Source organism: Centruroides vittatus, unplaced genomic scaffold (assembly GCF_030686945.1).
Source record: "Centruroides vittatus isolate TY-2023 unplaced genomic scaffold, ASM3068694v2 scaffold_386, whole genome shotgun sequence".
Taxonomy (NCBI): Eukaryota; Metazoa; Arthropoda; class Arachnida; order Scorpiones; family Buthidae; genus Centruroides; species Centruroides vittatus.
Window position 1 is genome coordinate 344865 of NW_027122706.1, and position 24348 is coordinate 369212.

At 31.6% G+C, this 24348-nt stretch overlaps 2 protein-coding genes across 2 annotated transcripts in view; both read left to right on the top strand.

Annotated features, from left to right (window-relative positions):
* The window catches only part of LOC136988919 (rho-related BTB domain-containing protein 1-like), a 128638-nt gene that overhangs the window by 6894 nt on the left and 97396 nt on the right, over positions 1-24348 (top strand). The window lies entirely within an intron of this gene.
* Positions 3844-4941, top strand: LOC136988774 (uncharacterized). The gene has a single exon (XM_067286737.1). It carries the CDS (start codon positions 3844-3846, stop codon positions 4939-4941), a length of 1098 nt encoding a protein of 365 aa, XP_067142838.1.

Below are 24348 nucleotides of genomic sequence, written 5' to 3' on the forward strand. Positions count from 1 at the left end.
ATCAGTAAAATTGGAAAAATTTATAATGTTCTCTTCTGTAACATATTCTGATTTCTGCCAAGCATATATTTACATGTGTTTAAAAATAGAAGCATATAATTGGTTATATCTAAGTGATAAGAGCTTTAAGATAAATTTTCTGTTATTTAATTTAAAAATGGCCATATCATCGACTTCCACTCCAATCATTTCCTCTATTCTTCCTATCATAATCTTAAATTGTCTAAAGAAATAAACTTCTAGAAGCTGTATGTACTTTGTTGCTTTTGCAGGGATGGTGGAAAAAAAAGCTCTTTCATCAGGTAAATTTTTATTTGTTTAATGCACAATTCTTTTCTCTAGTCCAATGGTTCTTAACCGGTGTTCTGAAACCTACCTCAAGTGTTCCATGAAAGAAAAGATTTTAAAGTATTTATTCAAATTTATTTCCATGTTTTTATTTTATTCAGCATATTAAAGTTTATTAGTTTATTGCTTCATTGTTTTCTGAGAATAGTAAACATGGAATTGCTTATCAAGTTTTGAATACACTTTACATTAGCATCAATATTATATTGATGCTAATACTTTGTGTAATAAAAAGTATATGAATGGTGTTCTGTGGCCACAGAAAGGTTGAGAACCACTGGTTTAGTCCATGAATCTTGTAAGAGAATTATCTTAACATCAATAACTCCAGTTTTTTTATCTAGTTAACAACATTCATTGGGCTGCAATTTGAAAAAAATTGTAGACCTATAAATTTCCACTGTTGTCTGTCCATCCATCTATCTTTCTTTTACCTTGAGAGTGGAATCAGATAGATGAAAGATGAGACCAGATATGGAAAAGAATATGGGCAGAAGGTCCCGATTTAACTACATATGAACTTCCGGTGCAAACCAGAAGTCACATTATTTCAATTCAAAAATCTTCCCCCAAAAAGAGTTAATGATCATCATGACACTGTTATTAGGAAAAGTATGATATACAGGGGCAAGATGCTACAGTACTAATTTGAGGTGGAGAGCACATATTAAATTAAATAAATTAAAAATATGATAAAAAATTGCAGCCTGACATTGTGACAATGTCACAATAAATAATTGCTTGTATTTCTATATGAATTACATTAGAACATTTTAGAACCATATTTCTGGCAAATGACTGATCTGATAGATAGATAAGAAAAAATATAGGTAGTCTTATTTTTTCCCTTTATCAAATGATGTATATTTATTAAAATGTAAGACTGACATGAAAAAACCTTTCTTGTTAGTATAATACTAACTTCTATAGTTATTTTATATATAAAATAGTTACAAAACTCTTCATCTTTGCTATAAATTTTTCTGGCAAAAACTAATAATGTTTGACTATATTTGGATATCATCTTTAGACAGTTATTATTGAGAGGTTGTGTCTGTTCTTTTCTGTTTTATATTCAAGATAAAAAGCTTTCAGTGTGTGTAATATTGAATTATTTTTCCAAATTTTGACTATGAATGATGATTTCAGATACTGTGTTCACTGATTCATACTTGTTTTATAATGATACAGGATTTTCTGTGCTTAAGTTTTTTTTTGTAACAATGATTGGTAAGATTAATAAAAATTTGCCTGAAAGAGAAATATAACTGGCCAATCAACTTAATGAATTTTAATATTAATAATAATAATAATATCTGTGATATATTACTGAAAACCATTAAGCAAAATAATTGTTAAAAATTTTACTTAATCCACCATCAATCTTCTATCAACGAAAGTGGAAGAATTAGAATCTTTGTCTTATAAAAATATTGTCTCTTGTCTGTCAAGGATTATCTAAGAAGAAATCTAATAAAAATTTCTACTAAATTTTGTTAATTACTTCATTGTATTATGTACATTAATTGTACTGTACATTAACATACATTGTTTACAATGTATATTAATGTAAATTGTTTATCCAAATAAAAGAATCTATACAGTTCTCCAATAGTGAGATATTTTAGTTTAGGATTTATTAAGAAAGATGCTATAACCACAATGGTAGTGCTATGAATTTAAAATTTAACTCAATATATTCCTTCAATACCTTCCTGTTCCTGTTGCTTTAACTTAATCTGATTTGTCTTCTAAATTCTAGTTTTTGCAGACTAAACCTTAGAAGGCAATCTTTATCATATTTCAATTAAGAAATGTCAGTTAGTTCATCATGCTAGATCAGCTAAGATGCAGAGGTGTAGAATATGTCAGATTGCGCAAATGAGATTCAGGGAAAATTAAAGCAATTCCAGGGAAATTTGTGGTAGAAAAAATATTACAACAACAATAATTAGCCAAGATGTTACTCCATTTTTTTCTTAAGCCTATAGACATTAATTAGGGAAATTTACCAAATGTAGGATCCAATATGTTGTTTTTTGTGTTTGTGCTTTAAAAGTAAAATTGAAACGTTGTTTACTTTGTTTCTAATCAGTTCAGTCACTTATTACATTGCTGCCTACTTACATTGATTTTGCACTTGCAGTAAGAACATGTTGGTCTCAGTTATGGAACTATACTTTCAATTTTTAATTAAAAACTGAATCAGAGCTTTAAGAAGAATCGAAAAGCTGATTTTATTTAAATACTCTTTAAGACACTATTTAGTGGATGAAATTTGATGTTAGCTTGAATTAAAACAAAATATTCACTTGTTTCCATATGAAAAATTTTAACTTAATAAACTGCATGTAAAAACTTTTTCTGAATTGTCTTAATAAAACTTCAAGCCATTCTCAAGTGTTATATTACATTCTGTAATTAGAATATAACATTCTAACAGAATTTCAAATATAATAAATTTAAATATGAATAAATGAACACAAAACTTTCTAAAAAGATTAAAAAGTTTGTGTTTAATAATAGCAATAATATTAATAATAGCAAAACAATAGCCTGATTATTTATGGCAATCATTTGGTTTACTCCATTAATGTCAACAAGTTTTGAAGAATGCTGATAATTCAGACACACACAGGATTTAAGTTTGGGGGAACAGAGTTGAACAGATTAAAAAAAATTAATACAAATTTAATAAAATTCCCATCATATGTAGCCACTAATTCAGTAGTATAGAAATAAAAGATATGACACAATATAAACACAAAAATGAATTTTAATTAGGAAAAGATTTTTGGAAAATCTTGTAGTGTTTTTTTTTTCTTTCTTTGGAGGGAACCAGGGCCCCTGTTTGGGTGTGCTGCTGATTTCATTGCTCTGAAATAGAGAATGAATTTCTGGATTACCTCCTTTAAAAACAAAATCCAAAAATAAAATATTTGGTGATTTGATCTGAGAATAAATTGTTTAACTTGTTTAACTAAATTATGAGAATAGATTTGGCATGATACTCATGAAACTTATTTTATATGTTTGTTTGATATTCTTACTACTTGACATAACCCTTTTTTACTACTAAAACACTTTCACTAGTAATTCTATCTTTGTTATTGTATTATTGAAATTGTTTTTCGGAATTCAATGCAATACAGAATTATATGCAAGTGTAATTTTTTAAAATCTCTTTTGAATTATTTAGAGTAGATGAACAAAGTTTTACATAATTATATAACATCTTCTAATGACTTACACCAAATATTATCCTAATTTATTAATCCAAACATTAATTACACAAAAACAACCATTTTAAGGTGGTGCAAAATTGTATGCCATCTCAATCTTCCTTACACACGGGTGATTCAATCAAAAAATACACTTACGTAAAACCAGATAACCGGAGTGATTAGTATTCGGGTCGCAAACGTCCTAGCTTTTGGACCGTCATACGCTCCGCCACCTTCGGAAAAAACGGCTACAAGATCTTACATTCCGGATATGGAGATCATCTTAAAAGGACTTCTGGAGAAACAAAGGGAATATTATAGATGGATGGCAACCTTTAAGTTGAGACAGACCAAAGAATCAGCCGAAGTTTATTCCCTCCGCGATAAATTACGGAGAACGTCTAGATGGTTACGTCACAATCGTATCACATTGGTCAGAGCAGACAAGGACAAAAGATTAGTATTGATGAAACGTGATACCTATGAGAGGCACTTGAATGAATACATCAGAGAGACCCAATGTACAGAGGTCCAAGAGGATTATATTGATAAGCTACAATCCAGGGTGAAACGGTTAGCCAACTCGAAGCTCGCCAGCAAGCTAAATTTAAAGAATATTATCGTGGATGCCCCCTACGCTCCTAAATTGTTCGCCTTTGCTAAGACACACAAACAGGAGCAGAAGCTAAGACCGGTAGTAGACAAGGCCAGGGCCCCAACTCGAATATTAGAGAAAGCCACACACAACTTGCTCACCACGCACCTAGAGGATTACGAGTTTACCATATCCAACTCCATTGAACTGATACAACAGCTTAAAACTCTCTCCTCCCCAGTCTACGCTACAGTATTGGACTTCAGATCATTATATCCCTCCATTGAGCTACCTCCGTGCTTCTGCGCACTAAGAGACTTCCTGTTCTCTAAGGTCAACGATACATCACTACACCGAGAGGTTCTGGAGCTGGCACACTTGATTTGTTATAGCTCGGTTTTTCAATTCAATGGGATTAGTTACATGCAAAATAAGGGTGTTCCTATGGGGAGCCCGGTGTCGGGGGATCTGTGCGAAATGGTGGTCAGACGTTTGGAAAACATCACTCTTCCTACCTTCCTACCCGACATACTGCTCTATAAACGATACATTGATGACGTCATCATCCTGTGGAAGACGGAACCGAATATAGATCAATTTATTAAAGCGATGAACAAAAATCCGTACGGTCTGGTAATTGAGGTGGAGCAGCATAGTAACTCTAAAATCCATTTCTTAGATATAGATATCGCTTTGGAAGGGCCAAACATACACACTTCGGTGTATCGCAAAACTGATACTGCCTCCATGTATATTCCGATAGGGATCATGTGACCCATTTCAGTATAAAATAGCAGCCTTTAGAGCATTGGTTAGGAGGGCCTTTACGCACTCCTCCTCTCACCAGGCACTAAATCAGGAGATCAAACGTATAAACGAAATAGCGGTAGAACACGGATACACCAACCTGATAAGGGGACTATGTAGAAAGTACAGAAAGAGCCAGAAACAGTGTAACAATCAGACAGAAAGGCACTTAAATATTCAAGAAAACAATACTGAAAGGATCCCTATCACTTTTAACCCACGATTAAAATCGATATATGCTACGATATCCAAAAAATGTCAAGTCCGTATAGCCTACAGAAGATGCCAGACCATTTTCCAAATACTCCGTAACGGAAAAGATCCTCCGAACCCAATCAGACTACCGGGAATATACACCATCCCCCTCAGAGACCACAGATTTGACAGAGATATGGTCTACATTGGCTCCACCAAACGTACAATGGGGATAAGGATTAAAGAACATAAGGCGGACATAGCACACAAAAGGCTCACAACAGCTCTCTCAACATATGCCACCGATCAAGAAGTCACGGCGGACTTTACCGCAGCTCGCATTATCCTCACCACTAACCACCCGGAACATCTCAAATTATTGGAAGCTATGGAAATATACAGAGCAGGATGTAACACCACATGCATCAATTTTAAAGACGAGTTGGCCCTTTCAGCAGCGTGGCAGTTCCTGCTGGAAGATAATTTGTAAACATTAACATCTTCGCCGCTTCGAAGCGCATGCGCGCTACACAGAACGGCGATCGTTTCGTTTAAAAAATATGTTGGAACGTTTTCACGTGACGGAATTCGAAACTCGTTTCTTTCAAAAAGGAATATATTCGAATTTATTACTACTAAGCCTGAAGAAGAGCCTAGAAGAGGCTACGAAAACGTTTGCGACCCGAATACTAATCACTCCGGTTATCTGGTTTTACGTAAGTGTATGTTTTGTATGCCATCTATTTATTCACCGAATTGCAAATAAAAAAAAACAGTCATACATCAGTTGATTTTCTGTGTTTGGAAATAATTGCAAATATACCTTTTGACATTGAAATAATTAAATTTGCAGTCCTTTAATGCTGATTTCAATTCCCTAACTGTTTAGAACTGTCTTCCATTTTGATGCCCCATAGATTTTTGATAGGGTTAAGGTCAGGAGAGAGTGCTGCCCAGTTAATTATGTCTAATGATCGATGCAAATCACTTTGCTTCAGCCATCACTTACAGCAGTATGTATGGAAGCATCATCATGTTGGAATTTCTATTTTGCTCTTATGATTTTTTCCAATGAGGAGGATATGTTCTAGCACTTTCTGATATGCTGTTGTATTCATCATCTGATTTAGAAAGACAGTTTCAGATTTTCCAAGCTTCCTAAATCATGCTGACTAAGACCTTGAATATACTTAAACTTGCTCTTCTTTTTTGATGTCACCGCCAATAATGTTGATACCCATGGGACTATTCAAGTTGAACATTTTTCTTCACTGAAAATGATTTCTTGTCACTCAGTTATCCATCTCATCTTTATCTTTGCCCGTTCGACTCTTGCTATCTTATGGTGATCTTTCAGACTCTTTTTTGAGTATTTTAGATGAGAAGATGAGTGAAGCACTCTTCCAATGGTCCATGTTGAAGCAGAATTTGGTTTGCTGTAATATTTCTATTACTAGCAGCTCATCAAATTGTTTTTTTTGTCAAGGTTGGAGAGTGAAGATGGCTTTTTACTTCATATCTTACTATGATGACCATCAAGATTGTTGTTGTATTTTCTAATGACATTTCTAGAGCATCAATTGGCAGTAGATATTTTCTTATTTATTGAGTGTAAACCAACAATTTGACCTTTAAGTCAGTTAGCACTTTTTTTTGAGTCATAGTTAAAAATGTGCTCAAAGTTTAAGCTGCAACTTACACTTTGTTTTTTAAATAAAGAAAAATGCAATATCTACTTACCTACAGCATTACGCATCAGAAATTTGTATATTCTAGCCATAGTAATCTACTTATACATATCTGGCATATAATTTTGGTATCACTATGAAATGACTATTTTTGCATAACTCATGTTTGGAATAATTGATCAGGATGATATTTGGTGTGTGGACTAGAAGGTAATGATAAGAAAAAAATTATGTAAAATTTTGTCCTACTCTAAACAATTCAAAAGATTTTTTAAAAATTACACTAGTGTATAATTATGCATTGCACTATTTTTTTAAAATAAAAGATTGGTTTAGTATTTTATGTTGGTAGGATCCCAGGCAATTGCCTTTTTTTGTCCATAGGATAATGTATGCAGTAAAATAACAACCTTTTTTCGTTCCAGCAGTATTTTGATTATGTAAAAACGTTTTCAACTGCTTTAAGCAGTCTTCATCAAGCAGCCTGATGAAGGCTGCTTAAAGCAGTTGAAAACATTTTTATGTAATTAAAATACTGCTGGAATGAAAAAAAGGTTGTTATTTTACTGTATAGAAACAATTCCTGTAAGCTTTGTTTATTTATTTATTGCATTAATGGCTTTGCCGGCCAAGACTTATAGAAGAGTAGTTATTAAGCTCTGCAGAGTAAGAACAAAATTCGAATTCCTTATGGAATGCTGTCTAAATGGGGTTTTCCCAATGACAATTTTTCGTATCAAGCTACCTGTAGGATATAACGCGTTGTTACCCAAACTCAAACATCTTTGTCTTAATAAGGCTATCAGAAATGCAAGACGGAAGTTTTATTCGTTACTACACAGGCTTACGTGACTAGAAGATGACCTCTATAAAGAAGACCAAATGCTCTTAAGAGAAGTCAATGCCAGGGTAGTTGCTCTATCTTGCTCTGTTGAAAATAATTTGAAAAGAAAATATATCAAAAAGCTGAAATGGTTATTCAAATCCCAGAACGTTAAACCCCGTAAAAGAAAGAATGTTGTAATAACAGCATGGGATAATATCAATCCACCGCAGTGCCTTATACCATCTTTGGAATACGGTCCCCTCTACGCTCCTAGACTGGCAGTGCAACCAGAAACAATTATACCTAATATCGAATTGCTTGTATATGGTTTGAGCTCTACTAGCCAAGATTACTTGAGGTGGAAGGCAAGATTCCATGCAGAAAAAGTGAAACGGGAGGGCGTGTACTCAAGACATTTCCAGAACTGCATCAAAGAAACGAGGGTTTGGCTGCAAACTAATGATATAGTTCTCTTAAAAGCAGATAAGTCTAAAGGTGTGGTGCTCATGAAGTGTAATTCCTATAACCAGAAGTTACAGGAATATATTGAAAGCACAGAATGCATTATTGCTCCTGACAAATTTTTGGAAACATTACAGCAAAGAGTCAAGAGATTTGTCGCAACTCCATTGGCACGTATTTTAAAGATGAGAAATGCTACTATCCAAGCACCAAGAACACCAAGAATTTTCGCATTTGGCAAAACCCATAAACCTGGCTGCCAATTACGCCCAGTAGTGGAGAAGTGCAAGGCACCCACTTTCGGCCTGGAAAATCAGCTGGTCGCATTTATACATGACAAAATTCAGGGGTACCTCTTTCATATAAAGAGTTCATTGCAATTGGTGCACAAACTGGAAAGAATTACACTTAAAGACGAAGAATATATGACAATAATGGATTATAAAGCCTTGTATCCCTCCATAAAATTACCACCTTGCTTATGTGCTTTGAGAGATTTTTTATTTGCTAACATTAATAATGCTTTTAAGTAACATAAACACATCCTGGAGTTAGCAGATTTAATCTGCTACACGTCTTTCTTTGAGTTTGAAGGGAGGACATACCTTCAAAGTAGAGGCGTCCCGATGGGAAGCCCAATGTCGACAGTACTTTGTGAGTTAGTACTCCGTAAAGTTGAGTGCAAAGTCTTAACCACGTTCCAGAAGGATATAGTAGCATACACCAGATATGTCAATGATATTTTCATCTTGTGGAATAATAACCGCAATGTGCACCAGTTTATGAACAGAATCAACAACAACCCATATGGATTGACCTTGGAATTGGATCAGGAAAGTGGGGTTAGTGTTAACTTCCTGGATGTAACGATAATATGTAAAGAAGGTGAAATCAAGACAAGTATATATCATAAACCTGTTTATTAGCCGATTTTTATACTGAGCACTTCTATAGACCCTGAGCACTTTAAACGGGCAGCGTTTCGATCCTTGATAAAACGTGTGCACACGCATTGCACGAATGTCTGTGATACTTATAATGAGTTAGAATACATAAGAAGAGTAGCGGATCAACATGGGTACTGGAGGAAAGTAATCAACGACCTGATTATGAGAATGCATAAACGTAAACACGACCAGCAACAACTGAGCAAAGAAGAAATTTAGTTATGGATTATATACTGTTTCTAAGTAAAGTAGTTAAGAAAGTAGCGAGGCATAGGAATCTGCACATAATACAGGCGTAACCCAACGGTGTACGGTATCTTGAGAAAAGATAAGAGAAAAGAAAAGCACAATGACAGAACAGGAGTATATTCCATCCCAATTAGAGATCGTTGATTTAACACTGATCTAGTATATGTCGGCACTACGATGAGGAGCCTAAAACAGAGAGTATATGAGCGTAAGCAGTTGGTGAACAAGCATGTTGATTCTACAGTACTGGCAGCATTTGCAAAAGAGCAAGGGATAACGGTATTTTGGGATAAAGCCTCGATTGTGAGGGCCGCAAGATCAAGACAAACTGTTAAACACATTAAAAAAATGGAAATACACAGAGCTCATTTAACCACAAACTGCATCAACCATAGAGATGTGGACACGTTAGCTTCAGCCTGGAAATCCTTCTTTGATAACATAAATTAACAGAGCGTTGTTAAAGAGACAGAACATCATTAAAATGCCACTTTTAGTTTATCGTTATATTTAATGTAAATATTTTTACGATGCCTGGGTAGATATGTTACTACCTTTTGTGTTACATTTGGATTAACGCGCAAGCATGTTACCGACAATTTGCGCGAGCGCAATAGAAGTTCGTTTAATTTTTCATAAATTTAGAACTCTTCGTTCTTATTTTTATAATTTTATAATTCTACATTCTTTTTTACTGTATGTTTAAATGATGAAGGCTGCTTAAAGCAGTTGGAAACGTTTTTACATAATTAAAATACTGCTGGAACGAAAAAAAAGGTTGTTATTTTACTGTATAGAAACAATTCCAGTAAGCTTTGTTTGTTTATTTATTGGATAATGCATGACCGCTTTATCTCACAATTGAAGCAGTCAGAAAAATTTAATTTGAAGTTTGACAATTTGTTTGTATGATAGCATTTCTTGGCAACTGATATGTCTTGTATTGCAAGTGGATAGATAATACCTGTAAATACTGATGGTTGGCCTCACAAATAGGCTAGCCATATGAAGTTTTTTAGGTTTTCTTCACATACTAACACATAAATAGTGATTAGTTTCCTGTAGAAAATCCTCCTGAAGGCACCCCTCCTTGTCAGATTGCCTATTGCCTTTTCCCATCAATCTAATCTAGTTTAATCTTTTCAATATGGAGTAGTTTTTTTATGCTATTTTGGTATTTAATTGAAAAAGTCAAAAACATATTATTTAAATAAAATTTATTTTAATAATATGAATGTGTTAAATTTTACAGATAAGTAATTACAATTGTTATATGTTAAATTTTACAGATAAGTAATTACAATACAATATAATTATATTATTCCTTTCTGATTTATTAACTAAAATAGAAATATTTTTATAAGTATTAGACATTAATGGTGCGGTTTTTTGTATATATTGCTTAAGTATCAATTTCCCTTGAAAAAATTTTCTTTTTTTCAATAAATTAATTGATTTAACTTCACAGTTGGTTTAACCGTAGTTATTTCGTCTGTACCGCATTTCATCAGAGACAAAGACTATTGGGTTTTATTCACATTATTCTTTATTTCACTATGCATTTCGGGTGCAATCTTTTCCGTTTATTTTGCACCCTTCATCAGGTGTTACAATATTTTTGTTGAAACACATTCTATTATATTAATTTGTTTATCTTATTATTATTATTGGTTTTTAACCATATGAAAAAATGGAAGATTGGTGCAATATTTTGATACACTTGCACCCCTCTTCATGTGATAATATCTACATAGATAAACATACAGATGTCACAAAAACTATTACAAAATTACATTATTCAAATGATTTACATTATAACAATATAAACATCAAAACTGCCATATATGAATTATTCATTTCACATTTCCTAATATCCCACCTACGTTTTGAAATAATCTGAAAAAGAGAGGAAAAAGATAAATTAATGATAACCCTTATTTAAGAACTATTTTCAAGCATTTGATTAGCAACTCAGTCTGCCATTAATTACTTTACCTCTCAAAGTGCATTTATCTATGCATTTTCTTCAACCATAAGTTATTTAAAGGTTCGACTTCTGTACTGGTGTGAGCAAATAATTCGCATTCAACCTTTTAAAAACCAGTAATAAAAATTTGAAAACAAACGTTTTCGACCGTTAACTCTGTCTTCATCAGGTTCTAACTATTGAGATTCAAAACTGTTCCAGAAGTCTGAACAGTTTTGAATCTGGAACAGTTTTGAATCTCAATAGTTAGAACCTGATGAAGACCGAGTTAACGGTCGAAAACGTTTGTTTTCAAATTTTTATTACTGGTTTTTAAAAGGTTGAATGCGAATCATAAGTTATTTTTAGTAAGACCCTGCTTAATGTGGGGATACATTCCTAGACTACAAAGTGCTAAATGAAACAGTGTTAAACGAGGCTATTTATAGGGAAAGGGAAACATGCAACAAAAAATAAGCAGATTTTATTTTAACTTTAAGTTATTTTTATATTAATTTGCATAATAATATATGTTAAATAACACAAACATATGCACATAGAAATGTAAAGTTATTTTTTGTGATGAAGGCCCTGGCTCTTCTGAAATTCTTGTTTTTGTGATAAAGTCATGTAGTTTCATTTGTCACTTTCTTTTTCTTTCCTTAAGCAATTGTCGGTAGCAAGAGATTGAATCCAAATTGCCTCATCTTGCTTTTGCACTTCTTTCAAAATCTGGATCATTCACTACAGTTTGATCAACAATTTCGGTTATCGTTACCAAACTTTTACTAAGGAAATCTTTAGAGAAATTCTTTGGGTTCTTTGTTTTCAAAATCACTATTTTCCAGTTTTACATGAATTTCTTGTTCTGCCAGTTCTCGAAGATCGTCATTGGTAAGGCTCTCACCAGAAACCTGCAGTAACTCCTCAATATTCTGCTCATCTACATCTCCTAGTCCTGCTGTATCAATTAGGTTGACAATTTGGTCAACGATAGGCTCTTCTTGTTAAGAATTCTTGGATACCTTCAGCCATACCTTCTTTCACACTCCATTCATGCATTTGTAAATTCCCAGTAGTCCTAGACTAAGGGAAATCTGATTTAATTTTATAACGAAAAACGACCAGACTACAATATTAAGTGCGTGAAGGTAGTATTACAAAGTTTTTCCGATGTAATTTGTACAACAAAATGGCTAGACTACAATAATGAGCACTCGAATTTACTATTACAAAATTTTACCAATCTTCTGGTTTTGGCACAAAACTAATTACTTCACCCGGTACAATCCAACTAATATAACAGACCTGATGTAGTTCATACAGAAGAGTCGTCTCCAAAACGCCGATGCAAACAGATGAAAAAAAAATATAAAGTTCTACACACTTCCCTTTCGTAGTTCTGACTTGCTTGTCCACTTCTATCTCTCCTGACGAATCGCACAACCGAAAGTGCTAAGAACAAAAGGGGGACACCTTAAATCCCCTCCACAGTGGCTCCCCCTACCGTGGAACACAACTGTTACAAACAAAAAAAACAATGATAATACTAATCAACATGGTGTTGTAACACCACACATTTATCAGTTAATTCTTGCCAAGCGAGGTCAATATTGCCTATGGCATTCGTGTTGTTATATTTTTCCAAAATTGCACCAAACAAACATAGATTTAAGGAAAGTACTATGCTAAGATGAATTGCCACCTTTTGCTGATTGGTTTGTTTTTGTGAATAATCGTATTATATACAAATCAATGAAATGCCATGATAATTTGAATCAGTGTAAATTTTGAGCTTAAGGAAAACAACTGGACATCATCAAAAAAGAACAAGTGGTGAATCTGGCATGGCCTTGAGCAAACAGATCCATGCAGAGAATCCTTAGTTTTTCCCATTCATTCTCTGACTGTGTCCAGTTGCTTTCCCTTTGAGCATTTTAACCAGAAAAAAACATTTTGTACTGATCTTGAGATATGAAATGAGATATGACTTTGAAATTTAAACTGTGCTACTATTTTTCATAGGAGTTGAGACAGAATCTAGCCTTATGAGAAGAGAGTTGAGGATATATGGGGAATTTCCTATCCTCTCATGCTCTTGTATTTAGCTTATAAACTTATATAGCAGTAACTAGGTATAGCCTTGTTCCATATTTTTGTCTATTCAAATTTATGTATATTATTATTATATTTAGTTAAATGTTGGTTACCTTAAGAAGCAGTTTTTATTTTTGCATATAATATGATGCCAAGTTTTGTGAACTTTAACTTCTTTAGCTATCTTCTTATACTATACTATACACAGACAATTTTTTTTGTGTGTATATATATGTATATATATAAATAAACAAACATTTACAAAAAATAAAAACTGCTTCGTAAGCTAACCAACTTACTTATCATAAAAATGTTTTGGCTCTTTTTGAACCATCATTAATTACAAGAATTACTTCTAGAATAGCCTTTTAAACCTTTATTCAATTTCACAATGTTCAATTTTTAATCATTTTTAAATTTTTTGTTCAAAATTAGTTATAAGGGATTATGATGGTTCAAAAAGAGCCAAAAACATTTTTATGATAAATAAGCTGGTTACTTTAAAAATTAATTTTATTTTTTGCATTTAAATTAATCTAATAAATAAATACATTTTTCTTTAGAACAGTCTACTTAAAGTTTTATTTACTTATTGTCAGTGTACTGTATTTATTCTAATAAACAGTGCAGTTGCATGCAAACTGAAAAAAGTTATAGCTATCATGCTGTTTATTAGAGTAAATACAGTATTTACTTTTTTCAAGGTGAATTATATAGTGCTCTGTAGTTCATAATACAAATAAAAAGTAAGTGGTTATTTGAAATAAGATAAGAAAAAAGTAAAGAATAAATTTTCAGAATTTTCTTTAGTTCTAGAAAAACATGTGTAAAGTTTTTTGTTTATATTGTGGAAATTGATAGATTGATATCCAATATAGTTTTTTTTTTATAAATGATGATATAAATGTTTGAATATAGAATATTTTACATAATGAAAGATAAAGAAACAATTTATATTTATTGTTTACATCTATACCACAATAAATTATGATGTATAGTATCTAAATATGTAGTAAGTGCATAGATACAAATCAGAATAGTCTAGTTATTTTGGGTGCCATGTGAATCTGTCATAGAGGAGAAGTAATTTTTTATCAGTATATAAAAAATGAGATATTTTGAATTCTTAAATAAATAACAATAAAGTAGGCCAATTTTCTATCAGGATTGGGCTGAATGCAGCCTGCATGCTGTCAATTTGAAATACCTTGATATAATTTTGAAAGAATAATAATGATTTCAATAATTCAATTTATTATCAGATTTTAGAGGCCACCCTTGAATAATATAATGGGATTATTAAAGATTAAAGATAAATTTTATTAATTTAAACCTTTTTGAAGTTCTTTGAAGTATTATATTCAACTTATACATGTTATATAAAACACTTGTGAATACAGAAAAATAGAGACATTCACTAAGGAAAATTTCATTGTAGTATAAAAAGTTTTGTATTGTGTATAAAATAAGGATTTATAATTTTTTTTTTTTTTATTTAGTCATTTTATTCTTGGATTTAGCAACAAACACTGGACCAAAGACTTTGTTCACTTATCTCAGACATTATTTAAAATGTTGCTGTATATTTTAAATATCCAGCAGTTTTTTAAATAATCAATATACAGCTTTTGTAAAAGAAAAGTGTAATGAGTATGGTAATTAGAAATAATCAAAGAATCACTGAAATTATAGGGCTATTTTTACCCAACAATTAACAGTTTGGCTAGAAATATTAAGTGCCATTTTGTATTGAATTTAATAATTAATTTATAAAAATGTAAAAAAAAAAAATCATAAAATGGATTGGTGCTCAAAACTGTAACTAATGCAAACTTGCAAGTAACATTATTGATTATACTATTTGGGCTTTTGAGCTAAGATATTTGCCTATTTTTTCCATCAAACAACTCATTTGATTTCTTCTTCCAGTATCTCTTCCATTTTGCAAAGGCGAAATGCCTATCAATCTACCAATGTTAGATTTGACTTGTTAGCAACATTTTATGCTAACAAGTAAGAGGATCAAAAAGTTGTCTAAAAATGGAACTAAACTTCACTTGACAAGTTTAATTAAGGTTGCAGATGAATTCTATTAAATGACAGCACCAAAGAATAAGCATGAATGATAATTATCAACTGATATTCATGATAAGCATGTAACTCATTCTGCTGTGTTTAGCAGAATTTTGGAGAATAGGAAGAATAAGAAATTTTTTCTATTGTCTAATTAAGATGATAATACATTAATTGTTACATCAGGACCAGATATTATTTTTCTGCTAAATCTAGTCACTTGTATATTACAAACATTTTAAACCTGATATATTTGTCTCTTAAATAATAAGAACTGTAGGAATCTCAAATTTACACCGTATATTATTATTATTATATATATAACATTATTGCTTAATTTGTACTATTTGGTAAGAACAATAAAAAATTGTTCTTACCGAATAGTACAAATTATACAAATAATATAAATTGATAGATTTTTGAAATCAATATACTGAATTAAAACTGTGTTAAAAATAAAAAATAAAAACATTCTTAAGAGCGATGGAATGCCACGCCATTTGGCATTCCACCTTTTTACGAAATCTGTCAATTAAACATCTTCACTTTATAAGTTTCTACAGACAGTATAAATATTAGTGACCAGACTCCCGAATTAATCAGGACAGTCCCAATTTTGGACTATTTTATAATTATTCAAAAATTTGTAAGTTTGTAAGTCAAAGATGAATCATACACAAATTATGGCGTAAAAATTTTAATATCCAGTTGTGCTGATCGGTTATAAAAGAGAGTTGATAATTTTTGCTAATTAAATGAGTTAAAATTTAAGTAATTACAATTCTCATGTTGACTCTGGATATTTTCTTCATAATTTAGTTTAGACTATTCACAAAAATAAAATATTTTTGAGTCTATCTTTAAATCCTTTAATCCGACCACAGAAGTAACAGCAATAATAGTTTAGAAGAATAAACTTCTTAAAACAAGGTAAAAGTAGGTAAAAATCCACAAAGTTAAAAATGATCCAGTGTCAGTCTTTTATTGGTGGATCTGACATTTTTCTATTAAAGGATTTAAAGATAGACTCAAAAATATTTTATTTTTTGTGAATAGTCTAAACTTCAAAATTATGAAAAAAATTTAAGTACAGTAGAGACTCGTTAATCGGAACCCCGGTAATCTGAATCGCCGGTAATCGGAACGATTTTCAGTCGGACTGTGTCGTGCTGAATCGAACGTTTTTGATACTAAATTTACTTCTAAAGTATAATTTTCATGTTTTTATATTCTTCAATATATTTTGTTTGTACAAAATGCAGAAATAATTTTTAACGATACGATAGCCTCAATTATTATTATAAAAATTTTCGTTAGGCTTAAAATCGACGAAAATTCAACGCGAAGCGACACGCAACGGAGAAAAATTTGAACATCGGACAGGTTAATGTATTTTTTCGTACAGTACATAATCGGTAGTCGGAACAAATCACTAATCTGAACAACCCCAGTCCCCAATTGATTCCGATTTTCGGTTCTCTACTGTAATTGTTTATTATTGTTATCGTTGTAGGTCATTATTTCGTAAACAAAAATCTGTGGATAAGTAAAATGTTCATTGGTTGTTTGTAGCATCTGTCATCCTTGATGCCAGAAAACTAGAAAACACGGTCGTCGATCGGAATCTATCACCACCAGGATTTCTCATTTCCCGGTCTTTTGCTTGTCCCGGGATTCGGGAAAAATGTGAACTGTTTCCCGGGATAGAATTAATTATTTTTAAGATATACAAAATATCTTGAAATTAAATGATATACAGTGGTGCCTCGAATAACGGACGGTGCGAACAACGGACTTTCTGTTTGGCCGTTATGTAACTCGAGCAACGGACTGGCTGCGAACAACGGACTTTCCGGCATAATTGGCGACTGCTCCATGGGTGCGTTCTTTAATAGCGGTCGCTCTGCGTCTCCGCTAATACGGGAGTGCGCTGCTGTTTGTAGGCGTTTAGGAACGACGGTGAAAGAACGATGGCAGCGTTCGCACTATCGATAGTATCGTGATGGAGGAATCTATAATTCTAAAATATGAGCTTTTAAAGGCAAAAGAAGAGTCCCAATTGCAAACTTTAACCATAAAATGGATTATTTGTTGAAAGAGCATTCAAAATAGCCACGAAAAAAATTAGAATGCCGGCTATCATTCGAAAAAAATTCGTAAAGACACTTACATCACCGCGTGCACTAACTCGCGCTTTCACAATTTTTATATTTTCATTCATACAACCACATAATGGACCCGGAAACGAAACTATCTGAGCCACGGAAGACGCATGTTGCTTTTTACCGTAAACTACTGCTACAAGCGGCCGTTTTTGCCGTTCGACGGCGCGCACTCATACCAGAATTTAGGAACGCGTTCCGCAGGAATTTTTAATCGGATGTCGCTCGCGAAGAGTTACACGGAGGAATAAAAGAACGCACCCCATGTTCATTTTTTTTATGATACAGTACGGTTATTTTATGCTGCGGGACGAATTAGATGTTTTAACATGTATTTCTATGGGAAAATGCGTTTCGTATAACGGACGTTTCACTTAACGGACGTGCACCTGGAACGGATTAAGTACGTTATATGAGGCACCACTGTAATTATTTTTCATTTTTTAAAGTACTTTAATACGTTCTGCAACCTCCAAAATCATACTACTATTGCTATGTAAGATATACTGTATATTAAAAATTATCTTTGAATTACGTAGAAATTTTCACAAATAGAAAAAATTTATTAAAGTTTGCTGGAAACTACATACAACAACAATAAAAATGCTTTGAATTGAGTTGAAAATTTACAGAATAAAATGAACTTGGACCAAACTTCTAAGTTAGAAGATAATTTTCAATATTTAAATAAAACATAATACAAAATATTATTGCAAATTTTTATAAGATTTTAAAAAGCAAAGATGGTCAATACTCCGATCACTCAATCTAATTCTTATTTTAATAATGAAAAGTCCTGCTACCGAGATTGCCCTTTCTGATTAATTGATGCGAATGGAATCTTGTTTAATGCATTTAAGAGAAGACAGATGTTATTTCACCTGTAGCCTGGAAGATTTCTAGTTCGTTTTCGCGATTGTAACATTTGTTTGCTCTCTAGTGTTCCTTATTTGTCTACCTCTGCTGCTTTAATAGAAACATCAAGCTTATAGCCCAATCATTCGGCAGCTCGTTTGTCTTTAATAATTAGGTTTATGAAGAAAAACTTCATATTTGCATACTTCGTACTCGTTTGTATCCTTGCCCAATTTGCACAACCTGGCGTTACGCAGTTATTCAAGCTACTAGACATGGCTAAAAATTAAGACAGCATAAGCACAGATATTACAGGTAAAGAATTTTCAGACAAGTAAAAAATCTTCAGAGTTCTGCCACAAATAAGCTATGTATTGATTATTGACCATTCATGAGATGCCATAACGAGCAAAAGTTTAAACTAATAAGTAAGTTTAAAATCAATAAATGCAATGTATTCTGACAGTTTGAGTTAATTATACTTTCTATTTGCAAAATTTCCTCAATCTTAACACAAAATAAGAAAGAAGTGAATTTTTAAGAAATTTGCGAGAATTCCCGGGATGAGAAGAATTTTCCGGAATATTTCTCGGGTTAAAAAAACAACCGGGATTCCGTTTGAGAAACCCCAATCCACCACTCATCAGACATCACACATTGAAACGCCCAGCCTAACGCCCCACTTTTTACATTTCAGGATCTGGTCACTTTATGGTGACGAAGCTTTGTTCTTAACTAATCACAATCCATATTGTCCGACTCCCGTAATTAGAGTAAAATAAATTAAAAACAAATATCTTTTAACTCTAAAAATAATTTAATTAATGCGTGTCATTTTCTGTTTAAAACCAGATTATATCTGTAATAGTTTGGATTACTTTTTTGTTTACTGAATTAACACAAAAATTTTCCCAGAACGAAAATTGAATCGCATAATAAATATAAAAACACTAAAATAGGTTAAATTTTTATTGCTTTAAAACAAAACATGTTTATCGTAATTTGATAAACCGTATAGTTGTCTCAGGATGTACAGTTAAAGCATTAGGCTATATTCTCTATTAAAATATTAAAAAATAAACTTAAACTTGAAACAAAATGAAGTACTGTATTTAGTTTTTATTTCATTTGTTATCGTGTACAGATAGGAATGACCCTAAAAAAAGTTATTTATTGACAAGTGAGAGGACATATCATTAATCTTAATTCGTTTATATTTTATGAATTCCAGAAATCATTTCACAATACATGCAAATAAATCTTGTAGTCATCGTTTTGATAAAAACAATAGGACTACATATTCCTTTGATATTAGGTGTGTACTGTACTGTACTGTACATTTGCAATGCATAAGTTACTATCGATAATTACACGTTTGGAAGTTTAAAAGTTTACTGTACATCGTATTAAACAGAATTTTACATCATATATATTACTTTGTTAAACTGAAATTGTGTAAATCGAGTATTGACTATAATAAACGACATCGATCTGTAGCCTTGAAAGTAAAACCCCGCTTTCTATTATCTGTTCCAGATATCCATTGTGACGTAAAAAATATCGTAACGCAAGCTCAAAAATATATTTTTTTACTAATTCGTTCTAAGGGCCTTGAAAGTTGAAATATGCTTAATTTTCCTTCTATATAAGGTGATTTTTAGAATAGAAATTTAATATTTTATATGAAATTATAAGCAGATATTAAAACGTGGTAAAAGTATAAAGTAAAATAAAAAGGTTGAAGGTAATTTCATTATTTATTTACTTCTTAAACACAACAGAGTATATATATAAAAAAAAAAAAAAAAATTAATGCATAGTCTATTATCCAAAAACTACTTCACTAACATTCTGATTGTTTTTTTGGGGGGGTAGGATGAATGGGTAGTAAAACTCATTCATGTTTACCTACATGGTTCGATTTGGTAAGATAATGCCTAAGTTGTTATTTACGGTGCACTGAAACCGTATTTTATTATCTACATTTCTGTGTAATAAAGTCTTTATGACTAGTTAAACATACAATCGAGTTTACAATTGTTAAGAAGAATGTTTGTAAATATATTTTGCATTAAAATCATCAATACTGATGATTTTATAATAATACTGATAATTCATCAAAATGAATTAGAAGTAAGAAATGGGAGCATGTTTGGTGTTAGCGTATCAGGCCATATTTTTTAATGCTCTCTTTTACGCATTAAATTGGACATATATTTAACTTATTATTTGACTTCAGGGTGATTTATTGATCTCACGAATCTGATTGCTGTTTTCTGTACATGGATGTACCATTTCCTGTTATTTTTTAATGCTGATTTTTTTTTTTCAGAAAATGCTTTAATATGTTAAATTTTAAAAGCCTGGCGTTAAAATTGTGTAAATATATTGAAGTTAAATTGATAAAACTTAAACAGTCCATTGAAAATTTTATGTTGAAGTGAAATATTTAGCTTAACAATTCATTACAAAAATGTCTGTTTTAAATTTAAATAGTTTTTAATTAATATTCTTGAAGATATCCAGCAACATGAATACAGTACGTTCCCAATTGAAAAGCTGTTAGCATTATAACTTTGCTAGTATTTAATAAGTTTACAAAGAATATGTAAAATGCTATTCAGTATCTTATAGTATAGAATGTTGTGTAATATTTATAAACATTTTTGTAAAAATAATTGAATTTGCTTTACGCTCTTTTAATGTGGACAAGCATGGAGTTTTAAATTCATTTTTCACGTATTTAATTAATTAATTATAATTATAGAAAGTAAGTTTAAAAATTAAGAGAGTTATGCACCCTTCTCTGGTTCACATTATTTTTTTTACAAAATTATTTTGCAAATAACTTAGAATAATTAAATTAGTTATTCTACTTGAGTGGTTTATGAAGATACAGATTTTCTAATTCATTTTGTAATCGTGTTCGAATGAGCAAAAAAAACTAGCATTGTAGGATTAAATAAAAATGTATTTACTTTTTAATTCTGGTAATCGAAAATCAATTTACGTTGTTGATAAGCGCAAATTGCGATAGTCACTCAGAAGTTAGTGACATTTTAAATCCTATATAAATTTGGTTGTAATTTTTACAGTACATTATAAGCCAATCGTATTTATATAGGATGACCCTCATTAATATAACAGTGAAATAAATACTTTTGACAGCTTTGCTTTAATTGTAGATCTTTATTTATTGAGAATTAATATTTTACATATGCAGTATAAAAGTTAGTTAAATTTAGTTTCCTTTAATAACTTTGAAACAGCAAATGATTTTATCACTTTTTTATTATTACTAGTATGATTTATTATTAATCATACTGAAATAAATAGAATTATATAGGTGTATGTCTTTACATCACAAAACTTGAAACTCATTAGTAACTTAAAAACTTAAGAATTAAATATAACTTGTATCAAAACCAGATGTAAGGTAAATAAATAACTAATACTTATATTGTATTAGTTATTTATTTACCTTACATCTGGTTTTGATACAAGTTATATTTAATTCTTAAGTTTTTAAGTTACTAATGAGTTTCAAGTTTTGTGATGTAAAGACATACACCTAATATAATTCTATTTATTTTCAGATTTATAAATACACCTACATTCTACACACACTATATTTCTTCTTGTTAAATATGGAACTAATGTGATATATCGTAATTTTTTATTTAGTATCAAGTAATTAGTGTTACAATTTATTTTACATTCTAAATACATTCATCAACTGCAGAATAATTTTCTAAATTTTTATAAAATGAAATTGTAGGAAAAAAACAAACCAGATGCAGTGCTTACAAATAGATTATCTCACTCTAGTGCATATAAAAAGACAATATATTAATTGAAATTTATATTCAAACGATTAGTAAATAAGTAATTTTTTTTTGTTTTAATAATTTTGATTACCGTGTAAAAGTTTTTCCTTGTAAAAACAATATGAAGAGGGAAAATGCACCAACGTATTTGTCCTTCAACGTTATTACTGCAATTTACAGTATATAAAAACAATTTAGTGAGTCGATTACAGATTAGTTACTGTATCAGAAATGATTTTCACTTGAGAAGTAAAATAGCTGATTAAATCTAATTTTTTTCTTCCAAATCACATCAGGAATTAATAAGTAGATTAGTAATAAATTTTAAAATCATATAACAATTTCATTGACTTCATATAAATCAGTGCTTTTTATGCATGCGCATATTCACATTTAAAATGTAAGTAACATTAAATTATTAGAATATTTAAATACGTTGGTTCACTGAATTGTCTACGGATATTTGATTATGTAGTAATACCTCACTAAGTCGAACTCCGTTAACTGGAATATGTCTACAGGTTCCGGGCAGTGTGTAGGGTGTTTTGTATATTATTGTCTCGTTAAGTCAAATTGTCGGTACTTTTAATTCGAGCTTATGTACCCTCTACCCTTTGATAGATCCGTGATCGTCATATTCTCTTACATTCCGTGTGAAAACAGACGATTAAGATAAACAAACCCTATGGTTTTATGCCGGACACAATACTACTCCATTACAACTTCACGTCGACATCCTTTTACTGATGCTGTATGTCACTGGCGTTCAAAGGTGGAGTTTTGACAACGCACTCAAAGGTGCCATAAACTATGCAATTGAGGGGTTGGTGAAAAAATGGTGTATTTGACATTAGGAAGTTTTCGAGTAAAAGGAAGATTTAATTCACTAACACTAAAATGAAACGTTTTATTAATGTGAATGCAACCGATGGAACATACAACTAAACTGTGAAAATTTCTTAGAAGACGGATTAATGATGCACAAATCCAAATTTGTTATCAGCCTTTTTCTTTCTTTTGTTATTTATTTATTTTTGCAGTTTTGCAGGATATTCCGTTTTTTCTCCAAGCCCTTCAATTTTGTAATCATTCTGTGAACAGACTGTTGAGAAACTTCTTGATAACAAAAATTTGAGAAAATTGGGTATTAAACTCATTGACACTAGCTCGAAGTCGGGAAAAGAAATTAAAAATAGGAAAAAAGATATTGACAATAATATTTGTATGTTATATATTTTAACTTTCCGCCCTGTGGGCACTAAGAGGGCCTCTATTAGAAGGCCCATTATGGGTTCGGCCAGGCTTACAATGGGGCGACCGGGTGGTGAGGGACGGGGCCCAACATATCCGAACGGACCATCCCCGAAAAATTCCTGGGGATCATTCGATCCGTTCGGATTCGATCCCGGGTCCCACAGAGCGGTAGGCTGCCACCTTGACCGCTCGGCCATCCGGCCTAATATTTATATATTTGAAGATGTCTATGTTACAGTCAAAACCCGTTTTTAGTTAGAACGCGTTTTAACTAGTTCAGGGATGGCGAACCTTTTTGAATCCGCGTGCCATATTGTAAGCATACTTAGCTTTAAAGATGTTAATGCGTGCCAATATCTTAGACTTCGAATAATGATATCTAAAGAAATTAAACGAATACGCTTTAATTCGAATAAATGCAAAAAAAAAATCTGATTGAAAAAAAGATGATCAAATGATAAACGGAAAGGATGATTGAAAAGGACAGAAATCATTTGATACATTACGTGCCAGATGATTTCTCTTACGTGCCATAGGTTCGCCATCCCTGAACTAGTTGAAACTAGTTTATACTGGATGTCTTTGTTAAAACCCGTTTTGTCTAGTTAAAACTAGAATTTACTGCTAGTCAAAAATGAATTTGAGTTAAAACTAGTTTCAACTAGACAAAACGGGTTTTAACAAAGATATCCAGTAGTTTCAACTAGTTAAAACGCAGCCTAACTAAAAAATGGTTTTGACTGAACATACAGAGTGATTCTGGGTAAGATGGT

Coding starts and splice junctions, on each gene's coding strand:
- LOC136988774 (XM_067286737.1), top strand. CDS start 3,844: ATGGAGATCATCTTAAAAGGACTTCTGGAGAAACAAAGGGAATATTAT.